The following is a 23,649-nucleotide window of genomic DNA, read 5'->3' as shown; positions in this document are numbered from 1 at the left end:
CCCCGTCTCTTCCTTCAACTGTTCTAATAAAGAGAGGAGTGCAAATGTTATTATAGGGTTGGGAGTCCTGAGAATGGAACATTACAGGAAGAGAGAGGGGACAGCTTATAAGAGGAATCTGAGGGGGCCAGGACGAGGGGGTCAGAGAGCAAACTAAAAAAAAATTGTTTCTTATATTTGTAGGTCCACATTATTGTATTTTATTTTTCTCAAAACGAAGATCCCCGCAAGATAGGGGTTGATTATTTCCACAATGTAATGAGCAATTGTGCGTTAGAGGCTATATAAACCACATAAGGTGTAGACGCACCTGGCCTCTGCAGAGACCAGACCCCATATGGATGAGACCAGATACAATTCTGTAAAAGTTGGGAGGATAGTTTGGCTCCTCTGCTTTCTGTCTCTATTCTTTGCCCATTTGGCTTAATCAGGTTTATCTTCCCAAAATGTATAGTTTTATATTGTTGTATATTTGTATATATTGTAATATATTGTATATTTTTAGTTTTGTCTGTTTAGCCTGTCTATAGGGTATTCAGCAGCAACAAGCTGACCCCATGATCCCACCAGGCTGTGTAAATACCACCATAGAAGTTAGAGGTTGTTTTCAAGATCACTATACTCACAAGAGCAGATACAATGTTCACTTTCCATTGAATGCAACTTATCACATGTGGGATATTCCATAGCCCATTAGTACTTACCTGTTGCATTCAACATTTATTTTGCATGTTATACTGTTGTTCCCTGAAGTCCCAATATGCCATATGATATATAAGTTTAGAATACGTGTAGCTACCATCTGAATATTTCATGTTTATTAATCTACAGCACAGAACACTGGGAAACTGTTACAGGACAAATATCAATTTAAATCTCTAGTCTGTAGTAAGTTGGTTCCTACGAGATATTACAGGCTTTTGTCAGCCTTTAAATTCTGTCTGTAAATGGCAAAATACACTCAACTCAAAGCCCTACAAAAAAAAATGTTTAATTGTTACAAGCTCCTATAAACCTACCATGGCATTGTATCGTGTCGGGTTGTATCGCTAGACCTCACTCAGTGAACGCTATTAGCGGTTAATGATCTGGGGTTTACGCTTCGCGTGTTATGCTATTTTGCTGCTCAACCATTTACACCATTTGTTGCCATTTCAAGTAACTAATTAATTGAATTTTTCACGTCTGTTATGTAACTACAACACACTTGGGCCGTTATCTGCGGCTAACAACTTTCAGGAATGCCTCTTAATATTGTGTCAATCATAAATGTTCCCAAGTGTAGTGATGGCAAAAAAATAAATAGAAAAATAAAAAAGTAGACTAAACGGATTTACAAAAGACACTCTCCCGTTGTAGAACCTGGAAAGTCTATATACAGGTAACAGAAAAACCTTAGGCCAGGCCTGTCCAACCTGCGGCCCTCCAGGTGTTGTGAAACTACAAGTCCCAGCATGCCCTTCCAGGCTGTCTACTGGCAAAGCATGCTGGGGCTTGTAGTTTCACAACACCTGGAGGGCCGCAGGTTGGACAGGCCTGCCTTAGGCTCTCCAGCCACTGGACTACAATAACCAGCATGCTCTAGCCAGCTCTGCGCCTTATAAAAGGTGGCAATGATTGCTTTTGCAGAGAATTAACTCGGTCACTGCTACAACATTGCTAGCTTCCACGCAGGCCAATGTGTCATTATCGGTAGGATGCAGAGCGTAAAACGGGTCTTACTAGAACGGTTGACGTCTTCCCTCCTTCCAGAGTGATCTCCAAATCTGACAGGGCTGCGTCAACCTCATCAACTTCTCTGTCACTGTTATTATAATGGTTCTCCGTTGACATCATTGACAGCTTGTTTATATGGTACTAAACATAAAAGAAAAATGCATATCAGAGCAGTCAATATTTCGTCATTAAGATACAGAAGATAGAACATAAAGGCTGTCCGAGTACATCGTAAATAAATGCTCTTAGTTGTATTTCTGATACAGAAGCCTTACGCTGCAAACGTTACAATCCGGCCTTTCAGCACAATCAGCAGAACAGGATGACAGCAATGTGGCCACACAAATTCCACTAATCGTTTCCCCTGATCGGGTTCTGAACATCCAGACCAAGATGCTCAGTATAGACATCTAATTCCTGGCAGAGTCATGGATTTTGATCATGTTCAATAACATAATTTTGCAGGGTGCGTGGGCAGCTTAAGCTGGGATAATGGAGTGGAAAAAACACCAACCACAAAAATGTGTCTATAGAGCACTGTATTTAAAAAGAGGCCTAACAAAATTAGGCTAAAGAAATTAAAATTATCCACAAATTAAGGTTGCATAAATAAAATGTATACTGCTTAAACACAGTCTACAAACAAACACCAAGGGGTAAATGTATCAAGCTGAGAGTTTGCCGGCTGGTTTGAAAAGTGGAGATATTGCCTATAGCAACCAATCAGATTCTAGCTATGATTTTGTCGAATGTACTAAATAAAATGATAGCTAGATTTTGATTGGTTTTTCAAACCCGCCGGAAAACTCTCAGCTTGATACATTTACCCCCAGGAGTTTCCCAATGACTGGAATTCCCACAGGATGAACACACCCACAGATCCAGTCTGACCAACGATTCACAAAGAATATATCGATTTACAAGAGCACACAGGATACAATACATACAATTCATGAACAGTATAGGTAGAGTCCAGGTCATCTCTAAATTCAAAGGCAAATTGAAGCCACTAATAAAGCTGGCATACGGATTGCAGATTCAATCAGTCCTTGAGGGATCCTTATTATTTAAATCATGGGTTCAATGAGCTTATGAATTGAGAAATCACTGTCTTTTGGTCTATAGTAATTAGGATTTTAGTTTCCTCTTTACCATAAGATACTTCAGTTAAATGAATGGATGAAATTGGAAATATTAAAAAAATCACATAACAAAATTACACTTTCTTGAAATGGTACAATCAGATATTCTTTATGGACATTATCCAAGTATATTTGGTATATTTTGGTCTATAATTAATTGAAATAAAGTTTCTTGACTGAACAACATTTTAGAAAATTCAGAAATTCACTTTGAACTTCAAGAAGTTTGTTTTATTAGGTGTATAAGTTCCACTAGATTGTTAACCTTCAATCCCAAATTCAAACTATACGGTGTTCAATGACAGCATCACGTTTCCTCTTACAGAAACAGTAGTTACAGATGTTTAGCAGGAGATGTGACCTCTCACCAGCGACAGGTTATTAGAGACCCCACAAGGACGATCTGCCAGCCACCCTGAAGACAGAGGCACCACCAGATCCTCTGCAGGTGCTCGGTGTGTAATCCTAAAAGACCTGTGCAGACATGGTCCCTACTCTGCTGACCAGAAGCCGGTAGGTGGCGACGTCAAGAGTAACTTGCAGCGTTTCACGGGAACATCCGCCCATTGCAGAAAGTGTTGTATTAAGAACTGTTAGAAGGTCTACTCTGTCCTATGTCTGTATAGAGTGTATTAGAATTGTATTATGATCATGTCCAGTGGTCAGGTCATGTTGGGGTGTAGTGAGTGTCCTATGTCTGTATAGAGTGTAATAGAATTGTATTATGATCATGTCGAGTGGTCAGATCATGTTGGGGGTGTAGTGTCCTATGTCTGTATAGTGTAATAGAATTGTATTATGATCATGTCCAGTGGTCAGGTCATGTTGGGGGTGTAGTGTCCTATGTCTGTATAGAGTGTAATAGAATTGTATTATGATCATGTCCAGTGGTCAGGTCATGTTGGGGGTGTAGTGTCCTATGTCTGTATAGAGTGTAATAGAATTGTATTATGATCATGTCCAGATGTGGAGATATAATTCCTATAGCAGTCTCCCAGTGCCATGAAGCCAATCAGCAGCTGGGTTCAGTCTGCAAGAAGTGTTTATATCTCACAACACATCTTTAAATTCATAACCTGTGAATTAGCCAAGAAAAGATCTGAGACATAGAACAAGAGACACGGCTGGTAACTTAAAAGCACCCCCCCCCCCGGCTCTCTACCTTTTCAATTACGTACCCCTTACATCTGCAAACTTTGGCTAAGTTTCTCCTAACATCAGAGGGTATACCAAGTAATCTCAAATCCGTAAATATGCAATAACTATCCTTTCTGGATACAATACAAGAAATTTATTTAGTACCCCTAAATCCCACCGTCCCACAGTTTGGGAGCTCCGAGTTAGAATCCTGGCTGACTACATGCTAGTCGTGTGTGAGTCATAACTATCAGATTTCACACGGCAGAGAGATCTTTAATGAAACTCCGTGAATCAGCAGTATGGCTGAGCGAGCCGAGAGCCCTATAGCATTGCAACGAGTAGCCGGCCGACATTCCCAGACGTTGTGGGATACTAGGAATATTCCGACATATGAGCTTAGAGAGTCTGAATCATAATGTACGAGTGAATAAACTCATCCTAAACCAACTCCCGGGATTAGTCACCTCGCACACACTAACACACGTCGTCATGCAAGAGCTGGGACACTAAGGAAGCCTTATAGTATGTCCACAGTCCGCTGCTAATTTCATGGAAGGTCAAGAGATGGGAGCCTACGTTTGCAAGGAAACCACTCCACCCACTTGTCCCACTTAAAAATAGTGAAGGCACCTTAACCGTCTTAACAGCTGTCCCTAGAAAAACAGATCCCATGTCATATATACAAAGACAACAGGAAACTCAGCCACTTTCCCATATCGCATGTCTGCAGCACAGACATTTATCCACTGAGAGCAGCTTTCATGCTTCTGGATTTACATTTGGATTTGTTAGAGGAGGGGGGGGGGGGGGGGCGCGTTATTGAATTTACAGAAGTGTAACATGAAGCAGTTGACTCCACCGCTTACAGTGGTTTATTAAGAACATTAAATACGGCCTTTCCTTGAGGAGTTGGAAACAGAAATATGTTTTTGCAATGATGTTCTCCATCAACTCTGCAAAGCTACAATCAATGGGGGAGGGGGGGGGGGGGGGGGGGGGGTAGAAGACTGCAGACTCGATCTAATTTGCATACTAGAGCCACTGGCATTAAAAGAGGATACAAAGAGATAGTAGAGTAGCTAAACCGTAAAATTAGTGAAGCGACTGTGTACAAGATTTAGGTAGTTTTTATATATTACTAATTTAATATTTATAACCAATCACAAGGGTACTCTTAAGAATAAAAAAAGCACCACCAGTTCCAAAAATTTAATTTTCAGGATTGTTCAGTATTGTCCCGACGTTCCACAGCAGCTATGTTAAAAAGTAATGTCTATCCCTCCCTAACCCATTACACAAAGCTGAAGCTCCCCCACATTTGCAGGACAAGGTCACGGTGGGATCCGACAGGCCAAAAAGTAGAGACTGCAGTCACTTCTGTGACATCACTGGTCCCGCCCCTGTGTATGGCTGAACCAACCAATCTACGTTAAGCATTTCCACAAAGCAGGTCTGCCAATAGGTCAATCATACTGTGCCTGTGACAAAAACCTTTCCCTCTTCACATGGCAATCTGCTGCAGATGAGTGAAAGAGTGGTGGACCTTACATGTATATTATTCAACAGTAATACACAACTTCGATATATAATAATGTCAAGAAGCAGATTTACTTACTCTATAAATTCCATACCCTTTGGGCAAGGTGCCACAACTCAAGTCACGTTCCCCATGGCCAGCGTGCCCGCACATCTGGAAACACTTTGGTTCTTTAAATCTCACCATAGTTTTAAACCCTCGGTCAGAGCACTTCCTGTTTTTTTTTCTACAGATTGTATGAGGTCACTTTAGTCTACAGGGAGCTGTCAAGCAAACTAACTACGCAGTGTGCCACTTACTCAAGACCAACATCCAGATGGTGGCAAAATAAAAATATATATAGGAGATAGAAGAGTAAAATCATGAACAAATAAGTGTGTACGGCTGGAAAAGACTGTATTCGGACAATGTTGTACAGCATTCAAGGTCTGCATGTGTCAGCACAGTTGCAGGAAGTATCACAATCTCAAGGATTGCTCTCAGATGTGCAGCTGAATCATGCCAGGAACAGTTCAGTGACCCGCTGTACACAGATATTAGGAGGTGGGGTGGAGGGAATGCAGCATCGGACAAAGAACATTTATTAGAACCAAAATATCTTGTATCTTAACAGCAGAAGAAAACAAGCTGCTGTCTCCACTTCGAGACACGACGGGGGAAAAGGAAAGGGGGAGAAAGAGCAGTAACGTGACTTTACCTGCAGAGCCGCAAACATCATCATCTCCTCCTCTGTGCACTCGATCTCCTCCAGGAGGATGGACCATTTTGCTTGTTCGAAGAGCTGGTTGATTCTGATGGCGTCATACTGCAAAACATGAACACGCAGACGTGGGTAAGACGGACATGGCGATACGTGACCACTGAGCGTAAAACGCAAGAGCGGTTTTTCGAGCCGCAACTGTAGAAAACTGCCGGAGCATTGGTACGACTGTCCGCGGCACCTCTGCGGTCCACGCGAACACCAGTAACATGCGTGACTCAGACATCGCTGCCAAAAAATTGCGCAGACATCCTCTCTCTGTCATTTCAGAGTATCGCATATCACTAATGTGCTCTGGGCAATGTAGATTATTATATCTCTGTGCCGTGCCGTTTCTTAAGTTGCGTTTCAGTGGAATGTAATGCCACTAAAACACGAAATAAAGGAGCCACTAGGCACATTCCTTGATGCCTAAACATTTCAGGAGTGCGTTAGAACAGAAGACATTGGGTAGGTCAGAGGATGAGACATCTTCCTGCCAGTTAATACGGTTGAAGAGTATTGTGGATTATTTATAAATATTGCTCATATGGTGCAAATCGGCACAAAGACCATAGCAAATTTTGAGCAATTAGCTTACATCTGTCCGGTCTAAGTTAGACCGTTCTAAGCAAATATCTAAATGATTATTACGGTGTTAGTAGAAATTTGCACCTTTGAGCAATATTCATAAGCCATCTTTACTGTAGTAATAATTTGAGCCTTAAAACAAAGTAACTAAATATTTTCACAGCATGAGGACTACCTACAAGAACTTCAGATCGTACAATTTTTTATTTATTTTTTTAGCACTTGACACATTCTGTGTTGCTTCGCAAACATTTGTAGAGCTACAAACCCATCTGTCAATCTAGATATTTTTTTTTTTTTTAATAGACTGAGGAGGAAGATACAGTGGATTTCTCAGCAATAACCAGTTTGTAACCTCCCTCTTTTATTTTGGGAACTTGGGTGTAAATCTCTTAAAATGTGTGTCAGAAGTGACTCTCACCAAGGACATCTGCTGTATCAGAGCTTGTTGCTCACTGCACTGTGTAGTTTTTGTGCTGACCCAGTACAGATAATTGTGCACTGGTTGAACTATTACCACATGAACAATCTGCAATTGCCAGTTTGGGTTATCCATTTCCTGGATGCATAAGGGTCACCTCTAATCAAGCATATTTGTGGTTAAAACGTGAATACAAGACTCTTAGCTTTGGAATAATGTCATACGTCTCATGCTGGCAGCAATTTAGATGTTTTTGTTTACTTGTTCCACAGATACGTAAAACCTAAGGAACACTGGGAAGCAAATCGCTGATTTACCTTCGGATTCAAATCGAAGAAGCTGTGGTATTTAAATCGAAGCAGCAAGGCTTCATTTTCTTTCACGTCTTGTTCCATGAGCGACCGAGAGGAGTCCAGCCATCTGCAAAACACATCGGGACATTTGTAACATTTTGTACGGGAGGGATCTGGGGGGGGGGGGGGGGGGGGAGAGAGGGCAAACGCAAATACTTACCCCTGATTTATTTTGGCTTTGTCAAGGAGGGATTGAGGCTTGTACAGTTTGGCGAGAACATCTGGAGAGTTGATTGGCTGACTGACAGCTAATATCCCAGGGTTCCCCTCTGACAAGGCGCTGTCACCAAACCAAGCCGAAGTAGGCGAGAGGGGGCTGCCGTCGCGGGAGTCATATGTGGGGGTCATGGTTTTGCTGTACAGGCCCGGGCTGGAATATATACTTCCTGATGGAGAGGGGAAAAATAAAAAATAAAAAAAATAAAAAGCAAAAAACAAAATAAAAAAAACACACACACACACATTTCCCTGCATGCTTATGGAGTCAGCAAAGTAATACAGAAGGTTGGAAAACACAGGAGTGAGGACAGAACACAGGTACAGAACTCACCTTTCACTGGACCAATGTAAAGTACATCAGTGCCTAGAGAGACAAGGGGAAAAAAAAGAGAGGAAATGAGACAGCCAGAGACAGTGAAGAACAGGAGGAGGAGGAGGAGGAGGAGGAGAGCGCTCCGGAAAATAGCATTTAAGTGAAATAGCAGCTACTATTACTTTGCAAAATTTACGTTCCAATTTTACGAAGTTTTATCAGAGATGACAAAAACTGTTCTGGGCACCTTGTATTGAGGAATATTCACATTATTACAACATTAGTATTCTTTATAATCGGCACATACATTCTTCTTAAAAACGTATAAGTCACCCGCGCACCGCGGCGGCAGCCATTTTGCTGGCAGAACCAATATTCATTGAGAATGCCGCTGATCAGGGATATTTTGCCAAGGTAAAAAGCACATAGAAAACAAATATTAGTCCCTTTATGAGGAAATCGCTCATTTTATCACTAGGTATTAGTGACCGAGGTGCGAGGTCCCTATTCCCAGCAAACGGATAGGCTACATTCTCATTTAAGCAGCTTAGCCAAGACAATGGCTGCTGCCACTGTGTAGGTACAATTAAACATGCCGTACACAGCACAGACGTGCTGTAACCCACGGCAATTAATCCAAAAGGTAGACTAAATGAATCAAAATGGCCGACTGGTTGCCATGGGCTACAGCAAGGTGTTAGGGAACCTACAAGAGGCAGGTTTCCCAGAGTCGTTCCTAAAATAACGCTAGTGCTGTGAATTTGAGACACATCTGAGTACAGAGGTCGGTATTTGGCGTAAAAAATGTACCCAGATCAATTTGGGGAGTCTTAAGATTTTGGTAAAAAAAAAAAGGAGTTGATCAGTCTGATAAATTCCCATGGTAAAACTGGTTCTGGGCCCTATACTGACCAGACCCCGGTGTCAATAAGGGCCCTTCAAGTTCGAGAATATTCTCTTCGGTCTGATCGTCAATCTTTTTCTTTTTTTTCTTTGTTGGGTCTCTGGGCTTCCGGAGCAGTGAAAGTTCTTCTGGATGCCGGATATCTGTACAAAAAAACAAAACACATATTTTAGAAATGGGTTACACTAATAAATGCCTTGTAATGAACACATAAGATTACCTTACAATTTAAATTGTGAGCTCCAGTCTGCAACAATGCTTATGTAAGGCCTCTTCCCCCAGCTAGCAAAACTCCACAAAATCTTTCCTCTACATCTGCACTCTATTTTCCCAGCTACACCCAAAAGCAGGCTGGTACGAGCCAGAGTTGGCTCTTTAACCCCAGTGAAGAATACAGCTAACAGGGCTCCTTGGGGGTTGTGCTAGTTGGTGGTAGGCGGGGTCTAAATGTTATCCAAGATTAGAGACCTTTACAAGTCTACACATCTACAAATCGAACACACAAAAGAAGTTGAATGATCGTAATAAAACCTCTATGCACAAAAATTTACTACAGTAGGAGACAACTATTTTAACCCAGTAGGAGTCCAAGATACTATTTCAATAGGGAAATCCGAGGGAGGCACACAGGTGTTGGTGGCATTGTCAAGACTAAGAAGGACAGTATGATGATGAATGACTGCAAACACCAAGTGATAACAAGTATAGGTGGTGCTGCAAATTGGGGTACTTATGTTTTGCAAAAGAATTCAGAACAAGTATCTCTGCATTCTCACATTTGTACAAATGTCGTTATCTCGTTTGATACAAAACATGTTACAGTGAAACTTTTTCTTTGGACACCAAATCAGAAGTGTACAGGGTTCAGACGATTCCAAGAATGCCAGATTTCAGCAGCCGAGAGCTCGCTAAACTACCCCCAGATCAAGCACCGTCAGCAACTCTATGAAGAATCTGCCAGCAGAGTTTAGATGGGTTAATCATTTTTAAACTTTCACCTGTTTTGTTGTGGCGCGGGTGTCAGGTTCACGGAGACAGTTGCCTTTGTACATAAAAATAGAAGTGTGGAAGTGGTATTTTACCAATATAGATGGTCCGAATTGGTTTATTGCAGTGCATGCATATTTGTAGCTTGTATGTGCCGTTTTGCATGGGCCGGACCAGACTTCCCAGCCGAAATTGCTATATTACGCAATACAACTTTATACAGGAATTGCAAAGGTTCAATGTTTTCTACTCCCAATGACAATCATTTAACGGTTCCAATGTCAATACCTTTTTATTTTATTTTAACTTAACCTTTAACAGAGTCATCAATACGATACACAAACATATCGTCAGACTACTAGCGATATTCAACATCAAACGTGTACCCCAAAAGGTGGAAAAGTCAGCGCTTAAGAAGACTCACACTCTGTTGCAATCAATGTGCAAAAATAAAATTTTAAAGTACTGATCATTTAGAGAAAACCAAGACCGCAGCCCCTACTGAAAAAAAATAAGTAAACGAATAAAAAAAAAGGTTTTACAGAGTGAAAAATGTCTGTTACTGATAAACGTCTCTACGCTTAAGGTTCATTCCTTCTGATCAGCAGCATTTAAATAGAAACAGAGTCCGATAAGTGCCTCGTAACACAGGAGTGATTGAGAAATCACATTTTTAAGCAAATGAAAAACATTTCGAGAGCCCGGTCAATGACCAGGAGAACCCAGCGATCTACTTAAACCGACGGCAGAAGGAATTTGATAGGCCTTGAAAAGATGCACAAATACTAGAAGCTTGGGACAACATTCACAGCCTTTTAAGGTGAAAGCAGAATTTGCTCCCGGTTATGCAATGTTTGACAGATGAAGAAATGAGCAGTCCGGAGGCATTGGCAGGAGACACTGAACGAGGGAGAGAGGACTGGGAGATGTGCTGACCTAACTAACATTTCAGCACTGGGCTTAATCTGTGTCCCACTTTTTCTGATAGTTAAAGAATGTGACAAATCTACATAAAAAAACACCAAATACCAGTCAGACCTAGTGTATGTCAAATGCAAATTGAATTACACTCAGTTGCTTCATAAACAGAGATGCCCAAGTTTCCAGGAAATGTTTTCACTCAGTTTCACAAGGTGACAGTTTGGTGGCAATCTTCACAGCGGATCTAACCATGGGGGTGAGTAGCAGGCCTCCTAGACGTCTCAAATTTAGGAACATTAGTATTTCGAGGATAGGACCGCGAAGCCCTTTGTCTTCGCGATACCATAAGACGTACAGAGGAAATGGCAGCCACTCACAGTGGTATAAAGAAAGTATGTATGTAAGTATACGTGTGTGTGTGTGTGTGTGTGTGTGTGTGTGTGTTGTGTGTGTGTGGAGCCGCTCAGTACTCTCGCGCACCCTCTGGCAAAACGTCATTGTTAAGTCGTCAAATCTTGGATCCTGCGAGTTTTGAATCCCTTTTTAAGATGCAACATAACGGCGGGCCCAAAGACAATTCCATCCTGCACCATTTTTCTTTTCTGCCACTGCTGTGGGCCAATGTGTCCTAGATGTGCTAGGAACTGCCGTGTGTTTGTGTCGTTGCTCTGTCGCTTACCATCCAGCCAGGTCGCTGCAGTATTTGTCCCAAAGTGTATGAAAATAATAATGTGACCTGTGAGGTGGTTAAAATTGACTGCAAATGATTTGAAATTTAATGTTATGGAGGTTAATAATAATGTAGGAACAAAAAAAATAGCAAAAATATGTGATTTTAGCATATTTTAGGATTTTTCCTAAAAAATCCAAAACCAAAACACGCAAGGGCGGTTTTGCCAAAACCAAAACACGAAGCTAATCCAGATCCAAAACCAAAACCAGTTCATGGGGGTCAGTGAGCATCTCTTTATATGAGTTACTTTCTTTTAATCAAAACTTGCGTATTATAAGATCATATACCCACTACAGTGATAATGGACATTATAAATCACCTTGGAGTTGCATGACTTGAGTATTTGGTCAAGAAACACTTTGTTGGGTTATAAATAATATCCTCATAATTTACATTAAGAGGCTACATAATGACATGTATAAAATCCCTTTATAAGGGTTATACTGCTAACCTGGTGACGCAGTCGGCCACTGAATCAAAAAAAAGGTCACCTTCCTAGTTTCTGGTTGGCCGATGACGCCATAAACAAAATGATACGGTATTATTGGTCAACCAGATTTTCTGTCCCGCCCAATCAAATCAGATTAGATTTTAAAGGCCTGATTCATTAAGGAGAGTAAGGCAAAAAAAAAAATGAGTAAGCTTTCTCCTGGACAAAGCCATGTTACAATGCAAGGGGGGCACATTAGTTTATTATTTTCCACATAAGTTAAATACTGGCTGTTTTTTTTCCATGTAGCACACAAATACTTGATAGCTTTATTTGTACACTGAAATTTAAATTAGATCTAGAACATGCCCTACCCCAAATATAAATCTGTCCCCACATTTGAAATGTGCCTACCCTTCCAATGCAACATGGTTTTGCCAAGGTGCAAAGTTACTCATTTATTTTGCTTTACCCTAAGTGTTCATGCAGTGACACATATGTGTTTCAGCATTTCCCTAGAATCCCAACTTAAAGGAATGGAGAGATTTAGGATTTAGCGTCTTAGGAGTGTATCCGACTGGTTACAGCCGTAGAGATACTGTCTCCAAATGCTAAGGGGGTAGATTGACTAAAGCTTCTGAAACGGGAAAAGTTGAAAATTCTACTTATCGTGTCGAATGCACTGGATAAACAATAGCTGGACTCTGAGTGGCTGCCAAATTTATCCCCACTACTACCCCCCCCAAGTCTGCAGACAAGCACACTCGTGAGCCATTCCAATTTCAATCCTAGTAAAGCTTTAGGATAGCGAACATGGATGATAAACAGACGATGAGCTTGCGAGCAGGTCCCTTGCCACTTTGTTAATACCCAATCTTCTTTTGCCGCCAATTGAGAAGTTCTACTGAGTATGTTAGCGCTATACAAATAAATACACAGATATTATATGCATGGCATTGTATGGCCAGATTGCTTACTGCAATTATAAAAAATAAAAACCCTCAAGTCTAGATTATAAACAAAGTATCGGGCAGTAATATTTACATCCGGAGAGATAAAGCTGCAGCAGATTCGCTGAATGAGGTTTATTTTGCCTCTACAGCAAACGCACGATATCTACAAGGAAGAACAGAAGAAATACAGGATAAAATAATCAGCTCTTCATTCAGAAGCTGAATGGTATTGTTCACCAGGATCCCTGATAAGGAAACACTTGGGCAACTCCTTCCAGACCATAGTAACTTGTAAAGCCGGGCGAGTATCCGGTTTCAGGCTTTGAAGTCACTGACAGATGTAGGAGGGGGGGGTGAAAGGCTGCACTACCCCCTCCCGTTACACGATCTCTCTTCTCTGTGTGTGGCCATAGAAGTGACACAGAGCTTCGGTCTACACTACCCAGCGGTCCTCACGCGCTCTCCAACTTGAAATACAAGCCGAGTAAAGCTGGGTACACATTATAGGTTTTTCATCAAATTATCGTGCCTATCACACAATAAATGACTGTTCGGTTTGATATCGCGTTAGTATAAACGCTCCTACGACCATGTATTATCGTGCCGAAGCGCATCCTATGCTTTGATTTGGCTTATGAACTTCCTGAAAATCACGATCAACGCTGTCGGACAAATGTGGCAGTGTGTACGCACTCACAGCCAGCAGTGTAGGCAGATATCTGTAGAGTGTACAGAGTCACCATCTTTGGAGCAGATAGTAATGACAGATGAAGAGCACAGAACTGAAGGTAAATTGTGCAGGTGTATACACATAAATCGGCATAATCATCGGGACTTTCAGTCATTTGTTAAATCGTTACAGAAATCGCATCTGCAGTAATTTTCTGTAGTGTGCGCCCAGCTTGACTGGCAAGTTGTTCCTTTAAAAAAGCTCTACCTATACCCGACAGTCGCTTCCATAATTATATATCATCTCTTTAGTTATATAGCGCCACTAATTCCGCAACGCTGTACAGAGAACTCATTCACATCAGTCCCTGCCCCATTGGAGCTTACAATCTAAATCCCCTAACACACACATACACAGACCGAGTCGAGAGAGAGTAAGGGCAATTTAATAGCAGCCAATTAACCTACCAGTATGTTTTTGGAGTGTGGGAGGAAGCCGGAGCACCCGGAGGAAACCCACACAAACACGGGGAGAACATACATACTCAACACAGATAAGGCCATGGTTGGGAATCAAACTCATGACTCCAGTGCTGTGAAGCAGTTCCATTAACTATTAAAAGGACAATATTTGGATATAGCGTGAACAAGACACAAACACAATAAAAAATAAATAAATGATGCAAATAGCTGTGCACCGTTTCAGAGGCAACCACAGACCTCAAAATCCAGAAAGAGGTTCTGCACCCCATATCCATTTAATACACAGGCCTGTACCCGCCAGAAGTCCTAATTTTCAGCACGTGGCCAAACCGAACAAGGGACGCTGGCTGTGCACCAGGAGCGGCTGACCACAGACAAGACCAGATGGATATTTTAAAAAGCCTGTTGGATCATTATGGATCTGACTCCATCTGCTGAATCAGCAACTGAGTTTGCAGTTCATTGACCTCCCTGTGTGGACAGATACAAGTCCTATGTACAGTATAAACTGCTCAACATCACAGCAACAGGGAGAACACACATTACTGGAGCAGAGAGAATATTTATATGCACCAGCGCCAATTCAGCTAGGAGCCAGTAGATCTGCCACACCCGTCAACATTCCTGATAGAACACAAGATGACAAAACAAAATCCATAACAAAGATATTGCAGATAGTTTAGACAACATCCCTAGTCATTGATCCACCCCGGCCATGCCCATTTTGCGCAATGCCACACCCAATATCTGTGTCAATGCACTATTGGCAGTTATGGGACTACCAGTAATGTCCTGATCCATATTAGTAAAGCTAGGGTGGGGGTGGGGGTGGGGGGGTGAATTACTACATATCACCCTGCTTGGAATGGAACCTATCGATGCAGGGCAGCAATGCTATCCACTCTGCCACAATGCATGTTCCATCATAAAGACTTATGCAAGTGGTGCATCTTGGGTGTCAAGGCTAATGCCAGTCTAACTCTGTTCTAACCGCTGAGTACTGCTGAGCCAACATACAAGACTAAAATGAACTTTCAATAAACTATTAAATGTGAGCAAATATTCCACGACAGAGAACATCAAAGTTGCAATTCAGGAGGCTGTTAGAGGGTTCTGGAAACTCTTAGAATCTCATCATCTACCAAACACTTTTTTTTTTTAACAATTTGAGCACGTTATTTCTGATCATTCAGTTAAACAAATTAAATCTAGTATCAAGTCTTAATTAAACCTTCTTGTGCCCTCAGGTGCTAGACCCTCACACATCAAAAGGTCTACTTAACATGAGATTAAGATGGGTCCTTTCTTCAGACAGTCGCAGAATATACATTCCCAAAGAAAGGTACAAAAACCCCAAAACAAGTAATTTCCCCACATCATGATACAGAAATGACTTCTTCCACAAATACTTATTTTATCAGATATATACCTCAGAAGTCATGCATGCCCTCTACCAAAGACAAAACAGAAATTCATCTAATTCATCTTCCCCTGGTCCCAGAAATAAAGATATATTTTACCAACATAACCACAATGTCAAAAAGAAGTACATTTGCAATTATATAAATAAGCGCCCTGCGCTATTTACTTTAAATAAATTTATAGCATAAGTTATTTATAAGTGATCCAGTCACATAGCTATCCACATGTCCTAACAAATTTCATCAGCTTCTGTGACTCTGAAACAAAACATTCTGTCTCAGAACGAACAAATGAATTATTCCTTCTACAGCACTATCTACATTTATTCACCGGGACATTAATCGCTCGCATCGGCTGAAAAGAGCCCGACTCTAAACTGTGAGATCATGAGCATTAACGCATACACACTACATGATCAGTTGGTGATTGGTTGGAAGATATTAAACAGTACGACCAACCAAATGAAATGATGATCCACACTTTGGGACGACTATAGACCAGCGTGTTACTGTACACACTCACACGATATCTGACCGAACGTTCGGATTTCGGCTCATTGGAGGTCTTTTGTGCAACGATTGGGCCAGTGTGTACCTAGCCTAAGAGTCCTGTTAAACTACATAGAAAGACACGCGAATTTAGATCGCCGAGTAGTCAATTTATCAAACACAAACAACATCCTACGGAATCTCTGGGGGAGTCAGGTACAGGAATTATACATTGCTGACAGCAGTGTGGATTAAGCAGTTTTGCATACAAAGAAATAAATACATACAGACACAGACACAGACACAGACACAGACACAGACACTAACCTCTTTTAGAAAGGAAATTTAGAGCATGCTGCAATACCATACTGATTTAATCTATGTGTGGTGGGAAAGATGGTATCCTTACCGCTGATCGATAAAATTGAACCGTTTGATTACTTCTATGCACAACTACATAAAAATGCCCCAGGTACCTTCTTAATCTGTACTAAAAACATTTTTCTTCAAAGCTCTAATTCTTTACTTTCTCAGATGCCAAACGTGAGGTCCTATCTGCCCCCATTACAACGAGAGATCCATTTGGTCCAAATGTTAAAGTAACAAATCACCAGTGTCAAACTTATTTCTGACCCTTCCAGAAGGTCTTGACCACACACTTGATACGTTGCGGACAAAAACAAATGGAAATGCCGATATAAAGTCAGAATGGAGTCCATCACTGTCGGGAATTATAGAAGGTATATAGCACTATTCTTCCACAAGAAAGTCACTCAACTGATGCCTGGCTAACGATGGAAAAAACTCCACCTTGGGTGTCGTTCCAGAAAATCCCATAGATGCTCGATTGGGCTCCGATCTGTTGACTGAGAAGACCGTGACCTACGGATAACAGAGTCATGCACATCAAACCATTGGGTGATAGGGGAATCTTCACCCAGAAAGACATCCCAACTGTCAGGAACGAAATTCAGCAACATGGGGTTAAGAAGATCACTTCGCCACATTAAGTAGCCATTAGCATTGACCTTACATTCTAGTAAGGGAAGGCTTGCAGCCAAATTATTCCAGGAAAATGTGTCCAAAACCTTACGGAACCAGCAGAACCTTTCAGTGTTGGAAACTAGCACTCGGGGCTGTAGGTTAGAGAACATTGTTAAGGAAGATTCTTCTGACCAGATCACTTTGATCCACTGCTGCATATTCCTTTTTAACAGTACTTTAACTCACTCGTTTTGTAGCTCGAAATCAGCTTGTTTAAGAATATGTTCATAATCCATTGATTTTAGATCCAGGCTGTTTGAGGATATGGGTGGCTAGGTTCCATTTTTCACACCTGGTGGTAGTGCCCCCTGGCCATCACCTTATAGAAAGTGGTGGCACAAAATCCCTCAATTGGTGGACATCACGGTCCTTCATGAATGAGTCCAAGATGTTTCTTCTGTGACGGATATGGAAGCAGATGAATATCCTCTCGTATATGGCAGAGTCAACTGTTCTTTACTTTAGCTAGGAAGTACGATTAAATGGGTGGCGGATATACATTCTGCTTCGGCCTTGGTCAGATTATTGCGTTGCCTGTCAGACAAACATAATGTTGACTTAGGACAGCCAGGGGTGTAACTAGAGGGGCGACCGCCCAGGGCGCAATGCTGAAGGGGTGGAGGGGGCGCAGTTCATGTATAGTTTAGGTTCCTTTGGTTAAAATTGAGGTCTAGAGGGGGGCGGCAGTTTTCCTGAGGACAGTAGTTCGTTTACTGGGGAGTTTCAGAGAGCTCTAACCGGTAATTTGTAATATATTTTTTATTTAAGTAGTTCAGAGACACGTACAAATTAAGAAGAATTTGTGACATTAAAAGTTAATGCAAGATCAACATTCAAAGCCAACAAGCTGCAGATATAGTTCAAGATATTTCCACAATACGTCCATACATGAAAGAGTATCGACGGTGTCTCAAAAATAGGTTATCGAGGGAGGGCCTAGGAGACCCCCGGGGCGTGGAGAGAGCAGAGCTGTTGTAACAGTTCATCACCGATAGAGATGGGCGGATCCTGTAAGATGATTTTGGGCTCATACCAGAGAGTCTAGTGCAGTGATGGCTTAACCTGTAACACTCCAGGTGTTGTAAAACTACAAGCCCCAGTATGCTTTGTCAGTAGATAACTAGCTGATAGCTGGCAAAGCATGCTGGGGCTTGTAGTTTCACAACACCTGGAGTGTCACAGGTTAGCCATCACTGGTCTAGAGGAAGCACTCCAAACCGGTAATGTTCAATTTTAGTACCCCCTCCCTTCTCCTTTAAGGATGTGTACCTGGGAAAAGGTCTATGGTAAGTGTTAGTCTTTATTACCCATTTGTCTTCCGTCCTATGTAAAACAGACACATTTGACGCTTAGGAATGGCTAGTTTCTATCAACATGGTTAATTGCTTATTTGCCTATTAATGCCAATATGTGCCACAATATCTGTATTTTCGGAACATTCATCACCAATAACAGTATCTAATGTTCATATGCAAACAAAATATTAACTAGTTACGTAGTGAACGAGACTAGTTATTAAGGGTGTCCAACATGCTAATTATGGGGTATAAATCAATATATATTTTATGAAACAGGATCTCGGAGCTTTGTAACTACATATAACTTAATTACTTCTCTACATTTTCTGGCTCTTGGCTTTAAAAAAACCCAAACACATTTCTATTGATGAATGCCTATCGTAAAACAGGCCCAGGATGAATAGAAGGTCACCATTCGCCTGGTTGAGAGGAGTTTTGTATTGAGCTTGTACAGTCTGATCATTAGGTTTAAAGCAAAGTATTCCACTGGGATGCCACTGTCTGGAAACACAGAAGCAATATAAACAGATGTAATGGGTTCACGAAAAACATCCAACCTTACGGCAAGTAACAGGAGAATCCACAAGGGTCCCTGGCTCCTCTCAGGGATACATCATGCACTAATGTTATAATTATTCCTGGATACAACTCTTCGTTACGGTTAAACATGGCGCCCAAGAGTAAATATCATCACTTTCTGGGGGATATGATATTTCACTACTCAGAATAAGTGTTGTTCTGCTGTCTTATAACAATTCCAGACTAAACACTTGCGGACGTTTATAAAAACCGGTCTACATACAAAAATGGGCTACAACTTCTAACATCCAATAAGGCATTTGCTTACATTTTATAATCCAGTAGAAGAAGGACAGTTGAATCCTTGGATTACACCCCCTTTTTTCCTGTGCACCAGTTTAATGCTTCCCTAATGTACATTTGCATCAACATCAATCGCCAACATTTTAATGCATATTACAGAAAAACTTTGATGCCGATCCGAGGCATCTAAATGCATAATGTGCGATAGCTTAATGGCGGCTCTTGGATCCCACCAGATCGCGTTTACGGATTTTCATCGCAACATACTTCTTGCAGCTTAAATATTCCTCTTCAATATCAATTTATAACCCAGATGGACTAAAAGTAGATGGCAGGAACTGCACCCTACACGCAGAAAAGTAAGTTTACATGGGTCCTTTCTTTAGAGAGTCGCAGAATACACATTTCCAAAGAAAGGTACAAAACCCAAAACAAGACATTTCCCCACATCATGATACAGTTGGAACATTTTAGAAAATCAAGACAGTTGGTAACTGTGAAACGCAGATAAATGCAATTTGGTTTTTTTATACTTGCAAAGAATTTTTTTTCCCCTTGATATCCTACAGAAATAAACACACTTGAGATTATTGCAGCTCCCCAGCTAAGGAATGTAAGTCATCCAGATGAAAGAGCGGCTCTGTGATGGTTACAGGGATAGTGAAAGGTCAGCCAATAGTGTAGATATTGTTACTTACAATCCCCGTCTTTCAGGGATTTACATTCTTACAGTTCTCACCAAGAGAAGGGGAGAAGGGGGGGGGGGGGGATCGTCCTATTAAACAAAGTGGTCACTATGTGGCTGACTGTCCGCACAGCAGTTCCACACAATTAGCTATATTGAAACCAGCTCATTAAAACAGACCATTCAGCAGACAAGACATCGATCAACGTAAGAGACCTGAATTATAATAAAGTCGCTGAGGAGCTTCAGAAAGGATTTCACTTTTTTTTTTTTTTTTTGCAATTAGATTAAATTACGACCCCCAGATTCTTAATCAATACAGACTCCGAGCAAGAGGCAAAGGTAACAAAGTGAATTATTTTACCGCAGGTCACCATCCAAGATCTCAGTTAAATACATAAAGCAACTTTAGTCAAGAAGTTTAAAGATACGAAACAGATGTCAATTTAGGTCTATAGTAAAAGCCATTAGTCAGGGACACAATCAGCGGAGATGGGGAGATCTACGGACAAACTGACTTACAGATCTTACATTACCCATCACATAGTAACTAGGGGCCTGATTCATTAAGGATCTTAACTTAAGAAACTTCTTATTTCAGTCTCGTGGACAACACCATGTTACAATGCAAGGGGTGCAAATTAGTATTCTGTTTTGCACATAAGTTAAATACTGACTGTTTTTTCATGTAGCACACAAATACTTGATAGCTTATTTGTACACTGAAATTTAAAGTTGATATTTGTGTGCTACATGAAAAAACAGTCAGTATTTAACTTATGTGCAAAACAGAATACTAATTTGCACCCTTTGCATTGTAACATGGTGTTGTCCACGAGACTGAAATAAGAAGTTTCTTAAGTTAAGATCCTTAATGAATCAGGCCCTAGATCCTTAAATAATGATCTTTGTTACAAATGGTGGAAATTCTAAATACGGCTGTAAGGCAGATTCCCTTATTTCTCAATGTTTGTATAGTTCAATTGAATAAATAATCTATTCAAAAAGAAAACGATAAAGAGTTAAAGTCCCGATGAATGATTAGCTGACAATTCTACAGTAGTGGTTATGCAATTCATTTGTTCACACATTCTTAGGTCTCTTAAAACCTAAATTGTTATTTCCCATTGTTAATGGCGTAGTAAGCAAGTTTACTTGTAAAGAGCGACCAGTATGATTTTTTTATATATATATAATTATATATATATATTTGGGTTTTTTTCGATTTCAGATTTGTGTTACTGTATTTAAAATTTGCTACACAGCGGAGTCCTTGCTTTTATGATCTGCCATCAGCCATTTCAGACTGAGCCTCACTGCCTCACATCACTGGGGTCATGAGTTCAATTCCCGACCATGGCCTTATATGTGTGTAGTTTGTATGTTTTCCCCGTGTTTGCGTGGGTTTCCTCCGGGTGCTCTGGTTTCCTCCCACACTCCAAAAACATACTGGTAGGTTAACTGGCGGCTATCAAAAATGACCCTAGTGTCTCTCGGTCTGTGTGTGTGTGTTAGGGAATTTAGACTGTAAGCTCCAATGGGGCAGGGACTGATGTGAATGAGTTCTTTGTACAGCTATATCAATAGATGATGATGTTTCAACAGGCCTAAAGAAAAAAAAGGTAGCCAACATTTATCTAGTAGAGGCTAGAACACGATAGCTAGAATCTGATTGGCTGCTGTGGACAACGCCTCCACTTTTCCTTTTTAGAATGTTCGATACCTCTACCCCCATTGTAAGTCATTGCAACTCAGCAAAACAAGGAAACTCCCACACTAGAAAATTCTGTTGATATAACCCCATCTATGTACTTACAAACATGGGAGTGCTTGAGATTTGCTCCACTGGGGCTGTATGTTCTAAATATATATATTTTATTTGTGAATGAATACAGAGAAATAGGACTCCTGTGGTTAACCAGAGTGACCGTTTCCCATAAAAACAGCCTCACATTGTTAGTCTAAGCAAATTTCTGGAAACACAAATAAAGGCAGCAAGACAACGTAAACAGGACTCTATACAGAAAGACAGTGATACAAAAAGGCTGCTGTAAATACCTCTACCACAGGCATCAGCAACTTGCCCATAGGAGACAGATGTTTTGTAATCAGTGGCCAGCTCTTATGCTATATAGTCAATGTTGAAACAATTGTGCAATCATTTTTTTTTTTAGTTATACCAATGCCCCTAAAGGATTCCAATAAGTTACAGATAAGAATTAGGCTACATGCTCATGGACGTTATAATTCTGTGTGTAATTCATATATTACAGTGGGACGCAAGATGGCAGCACGGACAACCGCACAGGAATCACTGCGTGTAACTCCAGGTCAAATCGTTTACCCAAAACACAGGAAGCCACAATTTGTAGCACACTGATGCGAGACATTCAACGGCTCATTGTTATTCGGTCTCCTATGGACTTGGTTGGCATGAAACGGGCTGTAAACATGGCTTTGCTAATGTCATTCATCTAATCCCACAGCTGCCTCACAAGAGCCGGCCAGGACCTTCCCCTGTACTTACTGAAGGTTTTGCAGATGTCGGAGACGGCTTTGAAAACCCGGTCAGAGAAATTGACTTTGACTTTCACGTACTTCATGTTGGGGAGCTGCAGCCGGAGCTGTTTATGCTGAGGGGTGAATTGCAGTTTGGCGTCGGCCTGGATGCCGTACTTGTCTAAGGTCCAGTGAGTCTTTAAGAGCCACGTTTTCTTCTTGTCCCACCAAAGCGCATGATCGGACCAGTCCCTCTTCACATCTGCAAGGGATAAAGTAGGAAAACATTAGTCCGAAAATCTTTCATACTGCACAGATCTACATCAGAATAAAGAACGTTCTAGACAGAGGCTAAAGCATGCCACAATTTTATGAAATGCAGATTCTCTGACGGCTAAAAGACAGGAAAGTCCTCTAAACTAACAGTCAAGAAACCGAATAGTATTTATTTTCCAGTTTACCATCTATTCAATAAATTTAAATAGAAACATTGCAGATTGGTTCATGAGCATTCAAGATCTGCAGAACATTCCGCTGTTCTATTTATCATCATCATCATTTATTTATACAGCGCCAGCAAATTCCGTAGCGCTTTACAATTAGGAACAAACATTAATAAGACAATACTGGGTAATACATACAGACAGAGGTAAGAGAACCCTGCTCGCAAGCTTACAATCTATACCCTTGGAAGAGAAATGTTCCTGCATTTAGTGTGATCATACAGAGGCAATAAAAAGTGAATTAATTGATTCCCATTCTTCCTGGAAGCCTGTTGTTCTTGAAAGGGGCATTTCAAGTAATGTAATCGTTCCTAGAAAACGGATACTGTAATTTGTAGGGTTGTTAAGTCTACAACATGGCTGCCTACTTGGAGACTAAAATCTCCTTGTGAACCTTGGCATATTAGAGATCTTCCTTCAGAAAAGCTCTTTCAAGTTTTGCATCGATCACTAAATGATAAAAAGTGATTTTATACACATTATTCCAACAATACTTTCTTCCCAGCAGTGGGATCATCAGCATAATAAAAGGGGAGGTGGGGAATTCTGCTTTTGTTTGTAACACAATCCTAATAAAGATAACACAAAAATAAATAAAACCAATCCATATTGAGGCGGACATTGTGTGTAAACCTGG

General features: G+C 40.9%; 1 protein-coding gene across 3 annotated transcripts in view; it reads right to left on the bottom strand.

The window, feature by feature from the left end:
- FERMT2 (FERM domain containing kindlin 2) overlaps window positions 1–23,649 on the bottom strand; it is a 63,795-nt gene that overhangs the window by 15,187 nt on the left and 24,959 nt on the right. For all 3 annotated transcript variants that reach the window (XM_075192217.1, XM_075192219.1, XM_075192218.1), the window contains exons 3-8: window positions 22,538–22,771; window positions 9,084–9,218; window positions 7,800–8,025; window positions 7,604–7,706; window positions 6,233–6,340; window positions 1,723–1,857 (exon numbers count right to left, since the gene is read on the bottom strand). In XM_075192217.1, the coding sequence (XP_075048318.1) occupies window positions 1,723–1,857; window positions 6,233–6,340; window positions 7,604–7,706; window positions 7,800–8,025; window positions 9,084–9,218; window positions 22,538–22,771 (941 nt within the window). The remainder of the gene's footprint in view (window positions 1–1,722; window positions 1,858–6,232; window positions 6,341–7,603; window positions 7,707–7,799; window positions 8,026–9,083; window positions 9,219–22,537; window positions 22,772–23,649) is intronic.

Source organism: Mixophyes fleayi, chromosome 12 (assembly GCF_038048845.1).
Source record: "Mixophyes fleayi isolate aMixFle1 chromosome 12, aMixFle1.hap1, whole genome shotgun sequence".
Classification (NCBI taxonomy): Eukaryota; Metazoa; Chordata; class Amphibia; order Anura; family Limnodynastidae; genus Mixophyes; species Mixophyes fleayi.
Note: the sequence above shows the minus strand (reverse complement) of the source record. Positions and strands in the feature narration are given on the sequence as shown.